At 36.3% G+C, this 10,715-nt stretch overlaps 1 protein-coding gene across 2 annotated transcripts in view; it reads left to right on the top strand.

Moving 5' to 3' along the window:
* Rngtt (RNA guanylyltransferase and 5'-phosphatase) overlaps positions 1-10,715 on the top strand; it is a 331,478-nt gene that overhangs the window by 104,758 nt on the left and 216,005 nt on the right. For both annotated transcript variants that reach the window (XM_004628220.3, XM_023711882.1), the window contains 2 exons: positions 7,568-7,639; positions 10,022-10,186. In XM_004628220.3, the coding sequence (XP_004628277.1) occupies positions 7,568-7,639; positions 10,022-10,186 (237 nt within the window). The remainder of the gene's footprint in view (positions 1-7,567; positions 7,640-10,021; positions 10,187-10,715) is intronic.

Genomic DNA, 10,715 nt, shown 5'->3' on the forward strand with positions numbered 1-10,715 from the left:
TGTGTGTGTGTGTGTGTGTGTGGCCAGCTCAGCCCACCAGGGGGCGGGGCTGGCTGGCATGTGGTGCTGGAGGATTGAACTGCGGTCCCTGTGCTCTGCTAAGCTTATTCTAAGTAGGTGCTTTAGACCACTGAGCCATCTCACCAGCCCTGGACATGTTTTTAATATAAATGTCTGAATTGTGGGCCTCTTTACCTATATGGCCCTGATTTTGAAGTTTTCAAACTATCCTGATGGTGAAAATGACAGGATTAAAGATTGCTTTTTTAAAGTATTGCCTTTTCCAACAGTCCTGTTTATGAATTGGAATCCTGCAGGGTGTAGGTATCTGTAAAAGATGAGTAAGTTTGAGAAAACATTCTGTAATTTATTTGACCAGTTCCCTATTGATGTTTTTCTTTTTCTTTTCTTTTTGGAGACAAGGTCTTACTAAATGGTCCAGGCTGGCTAGGGTCCAATCTGTGTAACCTAGACTGATTGTACATTTGTCACCCTCCTGCCTTAGCCTCCCAACAGGTGGAGTGACAGGTGTGTACCTTATGCTGGCTTGGTGGTCATTTTTTTGTAGACATACATGAAGTTACACTCTGTATATTTTTTATTTCAAAATTGTCAATTTTATACCTGAGATTATTCTCAGAGATGAGGTGTATTAGGATTCTTTTGAGTATAAATAATTGAAGTCCAGCTTCAAAAGAAACAGAAACCAATATGGTTCAACTCATAATTTCATTAAAAATTTTCAGCTTAGTTTGCCCCAGGCAGGCAGGCAGGCAGGCAGGCAGGCAGGCAGGCAGGCAGGCAGGCAGGCAGGTTCTGTGGCTAAAAACTTTTTTTTTTTCCTACTTTCTTGCTTTACTCTCTTGGTCTTATTCTACATGAGGCTTTTTCTATATGGGAGGCAAGTTGGATTATATCCCAAGCAAGAAGAGAACATTTTCTTCCAGCTTCCATCTATCAATTTCAGAGTAAAGTCCAAAAAGCCTTCCTTGCCTTAGTTACGTGCTTTTGTGGGTTGATAGGTTACAAATTCCATGGTAGAAGTACTAGTGTGGTGTATAATATGGGTAGTGTTCCTCAAGAAGCTGTGCTAACAGTTTGTATAACACATTTGTTGTGCTGGGCTCAAGGACATTCCTGTTAAATTTGTAAAAAATTGTGTAAATTCCACTTTTATTTTCAGAAAGTGGAGACACATATACAATTATATGTGTGTAGAAGATGTGTACATTATCAGACAATGGGTTTTGATTCATTATTTTGTAATTTGACAAAGGGAAAGAATGGTTCTTCATTCAAGGTGTGCATGGCAGTGTTAATAGCCTTACCTCGAGATACCTCAGTGGCTCATCTCTTATTACGTGAGATGCCCTGTACAGTTTACTGAGTTTTATTGTTGTGGTATAGTATGGTTAATGACTATTTCACTCTTGTCCTGTTGGGAGGGTAACTCGGAAAGTTTGTAAGGTGCTGGTGAAAATGTCTGACATACACTCAAATACATTCTTTTTCTAATTTGCTATAATGGGAATTGTTAATGAAGTCTTACATTTCTTCACTTTTTTGTGAGTTAATGTATTCTGTGAATTGCCTGTTCAGATCTTTTCTACACTTTTTGTGGATTTTTCTTTTTAAATTGATTTATGAGATTCTTTTTTGTCTTTATTTAGGTGGTTACTTTGTGTTGCTTATTTTGGGAAAATGTATTTTCCTTTTCTTGTATTTCTCCTAGTGCATAATAGTTTAAATGTATTATAGATTAGGCTGGTGATGAATCTTAGGCTGGTAGAGTGCCTGACATGTAAGCTTGTTGCCCTGGGTTTGATCTCTGACAGCTCACAGGAACACAACAAATCAAAAAGCCAAATTAAACTGTATATATATACTGTGTATGTGCACATAATGCTGGGCTTCACGAAAAATAATTGGCTTTTTATGAAATTTTAGGGAAGGAATATTTTCACCTCAAAATTATCCTGATACCTGTATTTTCCTAATATATATTTATAGTTTAGTACATACATTTAAATATGTGATCCTTCTGAAGTACCTTTTGAGAAAGAAGATGAGATGCAGTTTTTAAAAATCTAACCTGTTACCTTAACACTGTTATACTGTTCAGTTAGTTCAGTTTTCCTTTTTTGAGTAGAAAGACTTGTTTTTTATCATGTGCTAGGTCAGTGGTGGCAAACCTGTGGCACACAGGCACGCAGCCGCTCTGTTGGTGCGTGAGCCACGTTGCCTTCGCATTTGCGTTGGGTAGCAGTTGTTTTTCTAACCTAAAATCTCAGTATTCAGGTTTAATTGCAGTGTTTGTACTTTGTAATAAATGAGTTGTTGGGGTTGCTATTAGAAAGGGAGAGATTGCTACAGGGTTTCAATATGTAGTTCAGGCTGGGTTTGAACTCTGCATAGCACAGGCTGGCCTCAGACTCATGATGATACTCCTGACTCAGCCTCCCAAGTGCTGGGATTAAAGGGATGTGCCACGATGACTGGTTTAGAAAAGATTTTTGTTATGGGCTAAGGGCATTCCAGGTAGAAAATGTTTAAAAATTAGATCGTTAACAATCTGTATATTTAGTTTAGCAGTGCTGTTTATTTTTACTCCAAGCTTGGATAACTGTGAGTGGTATAATATATTCTTGTGGGGTTTTAAAGTTACAGTATGACTCATGATGTCAGTTGATTTGAGCCAGAATTATAGTTCTCTTATCTTTTTCTAGATATGTTGGTCCTCTTAGTTTCCTCTTCTGCATTTTCACTTGCAAATTGTATTTATTTATTTATTTATTTATTTATTTTTGCAAATTGTTTTTATAAAATACCAAATCCAAGAATAACTCAAACCACTTAATTGTCTGTTCTCAGATATAAGGACTGTGGTTTTGTTTTGACACTGCTAAATTATGTTCCTTGTCCCACAAGAGGTAGAAAATAGGTTAGAAATATGACATTAATTCATTTGAAACAAATTAATGAATTTAATCAATTTCACATTGTGGCAAAGAGAAGAATATAGTTGTTAATGCTGGGTGTTGTGTTGTGCACCTGTAATCCTAGCACTCAAGAGCCTGTCAACCTGGGCTACAAAGTGAGTTCAAGACTAGCCAGAGCTACACAGTGGGACACTGTCTCAAAAAAATAAATATTTTTCTTTGTCAACTGTTAATCTGTTTATAAAAAAATACATGTGCTTTTTGAAATTTTAGAAAGCCTATATATTATAAAGGAAATTCAAGTACCAAAAGGGATTACTGTTTAACATTTTGACGTTTTCTGTTAGTCATTTTATTGTGCCTGTTATATAATGTGTATAACTGACACATACACATAACTAACAATTATATATCATATAACCAGTCTTCAGTCATTTTCCTTGATCTGAAAAACTGCTTTTAGGATTTCTTTTTTTAGATCCCCCCCCCCCCCCCCCCAGCAGGGATTGAACTCAGGCCCTTGCCAGGGAAGCGCTTATTCTACTGAGCCATTTCCCTTACCCCTAGAATTTTTTTTAATGTATTTGTTACAGGGTAGTGATCCTTCTGTTTTCAGCCTCCTAGCGGTTACAGGCATGTGCCACCACACCCAGTCTAGGTGGCCAGCTGATGCGGTTGGTGTGTTGTGTGGTGCTGGAGGTTGAATCCGGTCCCTGCACTTGTCTAATCAGGTGCTTAGTCCACTGAGCTATCTCGCCAGCCCTCTTTTTTTTTTTTTTTTTTTTTTTTTTTTTTAAGTTGTGATAGGGGCCGGGGAGATGGCTCAGTGGAATAAGCGCTTCCCTGGCAAACGCAAGGGCCTGAGTTCAATCCCTGGTTCCGCCAAAAAAAAAAGTTGTGGTATAACTCAGATACCATGAAGGTTGTCATTTTAAGGTATTTATTCAAGTGATTTTTAGTACCCTGAAGATTGGTGACTACTGTGTCTTAATTACTTTCTTTTTGCTGGGACAGAATACCTAATGCCCACAAGTTAAAGGTTTATTTTGGCTTACAGTTTGTAGAGATTTCAGCCCTCAGTTGGCTGTCTCCAGTGAGGGTGGAATGGTACAGGGTCATGGCTGAAGAAATGGAGTTTATGACATTGGCAAGGAGCAGGAGGCAGTTGTAATCAAGGGAGGAAGACATACATATTTATCTCCAGGCCGTGCCTACAGTGGTCTACCTCTTCCTACCAGCCTTCACATTCCAGCATCACACCCAGCTATAAAACCTTTAATAGACTAATCCATTAATCAGCATCATGTGCACCCATAATCCAGTTACCTTTCCAAAGCCCCACCTATGAGTGCATGAGGGTTTGGGGAGACATCTAGATGTAAACCATAACACATTATCATCACTAATTCCAGAACATTTCATCATGGATAAATTGTGATAACTAGCGTGAAGTGGATCCTCTTTGAAAAATTTCAAGGAATGGATTTCAAAGGATGAGCTTTAAATGCCCACATATTTTTTTAGAGAACAGTTCATAAGTGGAGAGAGATTAAAACCTTTCAACAATTATCCATTGCTTAGAATGGAAAAGTACTCAACATCTGAAGTGTGCCTGTGTCTTCAGTCTCATCTTCGACTGATCCCTAAGCCATAAATTTCACCTATATATATGTTTTTTAAAAATTATTTATTTATTTATTTATTTATTTTGTGTGTGTGTGGCCAGCTCAGCCCACCAGGGGGCGGGGCTGGCTGGCATGTGGTGCTAGGGATTGAACCGCGGTCCCTGTGCTTTGCTTAGCTTAGCTTGTTCTAAGTGGGTGCTTTAGACCACTGAGCCATCTCACCAGCCCCAAGTTTCACCTATACTGATCTTTGGAAAATTTACCCCTACTATCCCTTTTCATGTTTTTCTTACTATCATTTTGCTCATTAATTCTGCTAGAAAATATTTCATGTCTTTTTAGGATTAAACTAGTGGTTATAATATACCTTACTAGCAAGCTTTCTCTAGTTCTTCAAGTAATCTAGTGCTTTTTTTAAAATTTTATTTTGTGTGTGTGTGTGTGTGTGTGTGTGGCCAGCTCAGCCCACCAGGGGGCGGGGCTGGCTGGCATGTGGTGCTGGGGGATGAACCGCGGTCCCTGTGCTCTGCTAAGCTTGTTCTAAGTAGGTGCTTTAGACCACTGAGCCATCTCACCAGCCCAATCTAGTGCTTTATACCATCTGTCTTAAATTGGCTGAGTTTAGTATGGGTATACACCTGTTGTTTAGTATAATTACAAAGAGCAATCTGTTCATTTTCAGAAGTATTCTGGTTTCCAGAGTAAGCTATCCACCATTTTATAAACCCAGCAATAGTACACCACAGTTAGTTTTAACAACTTTAAGTTGCATACTGTATTTTATGTTTACTGATGTTTTTAGCCTAGGACACTTGTGGCTGTTGTAGGAAAGCATATTAGTGGTGTTGGGGTCATTGGGAGTAAATAACTCGGTAATTCCCATTGTCTGGTCTTCGTTAGAATCCATAAGCTCTGTTCAGTTTGAAGAACTTTTAGTGAATATTTTCCTCACTTAGTTCGGAAATAATATATTATTCCTCCACTGCATTGTGAATTCCTAGAGCCTTTACTTTGTACAGAAATGTGGTTAGCTATTTTTATTACTCTTCAATTAGAGAGGGAAAAGTGAAGATAAGGACAACAATTGAGACTGCCTATTTATATTTGATTGTAATAGTGAAAATTATCAGGTATTTGTCATTTTACAAGTAGGGCTTCTAGAGATTGAGTGGCTCTAAAACTGAATCTAGCTGAGTCTCTTTTACTGCACTCTTGGTAGTTTCTTGCCTGTCAGTTTAAAGACTACTAGCTTATTTGTTGCTTTTTACTTTTTTTTTTGCTAATAATATATTTTCTTTTTGGCTTTATAAAATAACGATTAAATTAAAACATTGTTTTGCTTATTTTTTCAGGTATTAGGAGAGAAATTCTTTTCAAAGAATAATTAATTAAAATTGTTATTAGTATACCACCTTGTTATTGCATAAAATGTTTAGATGTGAGCAGTTAAATAAAGTATTTCGATAAACAATTTAAAATTACTTAATTTATGTCAAGTTTTGGGTTAAAGATGGTAGTTATCATCAGTAAATGTTTATTTTGAACACATTTAGGAAAGAAATTGATTGGTAATATTTTCTTATAGTACAAGGTGATCCTCCTGTTTTCAGCCTCCCCAGTTCTGGGGTTATAGCTGTGCACTACCACGCCTGGATTCCATCCAGCTCAGCACGCCCCAGGGCAGGGCCGGCATGGCATGTGGTGCCAGGGTCCCAACCCTGGTCCGTCTTGCCGGTCCTGAACCAGGAGTTTTGCGCTGAGCTACATCTCCAGCCCCATTTATGTATGTATGTATGTATGTATGTATGTATGTATGTATGTATGTGTGTATGTATGTATGTATGTATGTATGTATATTTTGAGGGAGGGTCTTAGTCAGTTGCCCAGGAGGAACTCTGATCTGTAATTCATCTGCCTTGTCTTCCTAGTGTGCTGAGATTTCAGGCATGTGCCATTAAGCCTAGTTTAAATCAGTGTTTTACTTTTTTTTTTTTTTTTCTGGACTACAAGTAGACGAAGATCACAGGTCCTTTATATCCTAGGCAAGTGCTGCATCACTTAGTTACGTTGTATAGATTTTCTAATATAACTTACTTTTTGTTGGTGTTGGGCATTGAGCTCAGTGCTTTGCACATGATATTCAGATGCTCTACTCCTAGGCTGTATCCTCACCCTATGTGTGAATTTTCTCACATGAAATCAGATTACAAGAAAACTTGTACTGCAAGAAAACCTCTTCGTTAGGAGGAATATGAAGAAAGAAAAATACTTTTAGTCCAAAAACTTACTAAGAATTAAGATTTTATAAAAGGCAGCACTAGATTACATATACGTATTGTATATATGTATCTGTAATTATCCTTCAGTGTTCTTGTTTCTTTCTGTTAAGAGTATACAATTTATTTTGACCTTTTAATGGCTGTGGTAGATTTGCAGAAATCTATTTATGAATAAAAGAGTAGATTGGAATTAAATATATATTGAGGGTGCCATTTGCGGTTGTACAGTTTGATTAAAGTAATTAGGTTGATACAAAATTTAAGGCAGGGACTGGGGAGATGGCTCAGTGGAATAAGTGCTTCCTTGGCAAGCAAAGGGCCTGAGTTCAATCCCTGATTCTGAAGAAAAAAAAAAAAATTTAAGGCAATATTTGTTCAATTAAATTATTTATGAAAATAACCCTGTTTTTAAAAATTAAAATTTATTGCCTGTTTACTCTTAGATGTTGTTTAGTAAGTTGTACATTAGACAAAATATAGTATATTATATAAAAATATGAGGAGACATTATCACGATTGTATTTCATTATATGGTAAGTACAAAATGAGAATATTTTGGATGCCAACAATTTATTCAGTCTCAGCACAAGTGTCTTCAGTTTGAAATTCCATCAACGTGTATGTGGTCTATGTGCTTTCTATATGTATGGTTTATTTCAATTAAATATAGAAATTGGTGTTAAAGTTTGGAAAAACTGATCTTTTCTATTTATTCTCTTTCAAGGAAATGATTATTGACAGAGTAAATGGACAGGCAGTTCCTAGATATTTGATATATGACATAATTAAATTCAATGTAAGTACTTTTTAATTTTTTAAATTTTGTTTTCTTTCTTTTTCTTTTTTTTCTTTGTAAGTACTTTTAATAATGTTTTTGTTTTGCATTTGTTTTTTGGTGATAAAAGTCCTGCTTTGTAGTTGAGGCTAGCCTTAAACTTGCTGTGTAGCCCAGGCTAAGCTTGAACATGCGGTCTTCCTATTGTAGGCTGCTGAATGCTGGGATTACTGGTGTACACTACCATGCCTGGTTTATAATATAGAAAATTATTACTTTAAATTGTCACTGGCATAATAAATGTATTTTTTTTTTTAAGAAAGTCTATTTGCTATTGCCTCAAATAGTAGGAAGAAATTGTTATTTAGGTTGTATGTTTGTCATACACCCATTGGACATCTTTTTTAATACTTTTGTATCCTTTTTTCTTTCATTGCCTAATATATTCCATATATATTTGTCTTTCGGCTACTTTAACTTCAGTTGAATAAAGGAAAACAGTTTAACTGATGAAATGAAACAACATTATGTAAAATGGAAATTACTTTTTTTTTTTTTTTCTTCTGTATTCAGTACAGGGTCTCACTACTAGATCAGACTTGTAGTGATTCTCCTGTTTTCAGCCTCCCAAGCGCTGTGATTACAGGGGTGCACAACCACCCCCAGTGTCAGTCACCATCTCAGTGTGCCCCAGGGGTGGGGCTGGCAAGGCAGGCTGGGGATCAAACCCTTGTTGCTGAATTCTTCCTAAGCAGATCCTTTAGTCCATCAGCTATCAGGCTGGCCCTTAAAATGGAAATTACTTTTAAAAAATTATTTGGTTTTTGATTATCCTGTACTTGCTTTTAAAAATAAGCCCATGTTATTTCTTAAAATATGAATAAAAAATTCCCTCCAAAGAGAAACAATTAGGAGACATTGAATGTATAACTTGAAGACACAAGTATGTCTTCCTGTTTATGTTTGATTATAATATGAGTATCTGAAATTACCAACAAAGTGAAAAGGCAACCCATGTCTGCATAAGACAATAATATGCAATGTATCAATTATTGAAAATAAGCCAGTAAAGTTGTGAAACTGTCACATTGATATTTGTTTCTCAATAAAATTATTAAAAAGAAAAAAAAAAACCCAAAAAATCACAAAAAGAAAACAAATGAGTGTCTGTATTACTTAGGCAGTACAACATAGCTTTTGTAAATAAAAATAGTGTACATTTATGAAAAGGTATAATCATCTTCTAGATGTATATTATTCAAATAGTATCATTTGATATTGAAGTCAGAATGAAAATGTTTAAGAATTTTGGAAATAAGTATTCTAAGTTTTGAACATTTATGACAAAACTAAAGCTCTTTTTTGGGGGGGGCTCTACTTTAATAAATTGCAACATGAAAGCTTCAGGATTGTCATAATCTAGATTAGTTAATGGCATGGTTTTCCTGGAAATTTTCAATGTATTTTTTTGGGATCAATTTGTATATTTCAAAATAGTGTTTTAAATTTTAGAACCTTACAGCAACTGGTTATGGTGGTAAACCTCTGTAATCACAGCATTTGGGACACTGAGGCAGGAGGATCACTGTGAGTTTGAGGCCAAAGTAGGCTACATAAGTGAGTTGATGGCCAGCCTGGACTACACAGTGAGATCTTATCTCCAGAAAACCAAAGAATGGAAGAAAGAAACTTAAGACTAGAAGACATCAATTTTTCATTCTGTTATGTTTGTGATTACTGTATTCCTGAAAACAGTACTTGCCAGAGTTGGCTAATCTTTTCACAGATACTGGAATAACATTCATTGGCCTGTAAATATACCTAGGGGTTGAGATGGCTGTTTCTCTTGGAAATCCAGTGCAGGTTTCTTCTCTTCTCGATTTGATTTTATGGTTCAAATAATATGTGCTTTAAGGACATTCAAAGCAAAGTTTATTGGGGGAGAAGAGAAGACAGCTTTACCTTTCTAATAAGTGTGTAACTTTGAACATAATAGAAAGTTTTACTGTATTAATTTTTAGAGGTGATATGTACTTATGTCCTGATGCTGTGTAGTGTTAGGTGACTGTGCCATTTGTTTTACTGTGTAATTTACTCATTCTTTTGAATTGTATGGATTGCATATTTTAATGTATTATGTAAGTAATGAAAATGAGTAGTCTGTATATCAATGCTTTAATTTAAATGTGAAACATTTGGATCAATTTATAGTAGATTTATGCTACTTTCTTGCACTGTTTTGTGAGGTAATGGCTTTAAAATAACTATGTACTTGTAGACATGTGTATATCTAATCAAACTAGTTATTTGGGCTGGTAACCTACTTGATACAAGGTGGCAGCCTTAATTATGTTGATAAAATAATTTTGGGGCTGAAATTAAAAAGTTGTCTTTATTATTCAGGCCCAGCCAGTTGGCGATTGTGATTTTAATATTCGTCTACAGTGTATAGAACGAGAAATTATAAATCCTCGACATGAAAAAATGAAGAGTGGGCTCATTGACAAAACACAGGAACCATTTAGTGTCAGAAATAAGCCATTTTTTGACATTCATGCTTCACGAAAGGTAATGTTTATCTTCTCCTCTCCTCTCTTCTCCCCTCCCCTCCCTCTCTCCCTCCCCCTCCCTCTCTTTCCCTCTTTCTCCCTCTCTCTCCCTCCTTCTCTCTGTCCCTCTCCCCCCCTTCCTCTCTTTGATAGGGTCTTGCTAAAGCTGACCAGGCTGTCCTTGAACTGGGGATCTTCCACCAGCCTTAGTCTCCTGAGTTGCTGGGATTTTATGCATACGCCACTGTACTCAATTTGCTTTTTAATTCATGTATCATAATTCAGCTTGTGAGAGGACTGTGAATGAGTTTGCTGCCCAATTGCCTTGACTTTACCAGAGATGACTAAATCAGATAAGACACTGTTGACCAAACATGAGTCCTAGGCTTTTTCTGTGTAGTAATATTCTTAGTAGTGGAAACTTAAAATAGGTTGCTTCCTTGTTTCTCATAACATTTTGATTCAAGACCATTGTCCATATTATTTAAAAAAATTTTTTTTAAACAAATCTTTCCCCTCCCCTCCCCTGCCTTCCCCTCCCCTCCCCT

Source organism: Octodon degus, unplaced genomic scaffold (genome assembly GCF_000260255.1).
Source record: "Octodon degus isolate 3935 unplaced genomic scaffold, OctDeg1.0 scaffold00022, whole genome shotgun sequence".
Lineage (NCBI taxonomy): Eukaryota > Metazoa > Chordata > Mammalia > Rodentia > Octodontidae > Octodon > Octodon degus.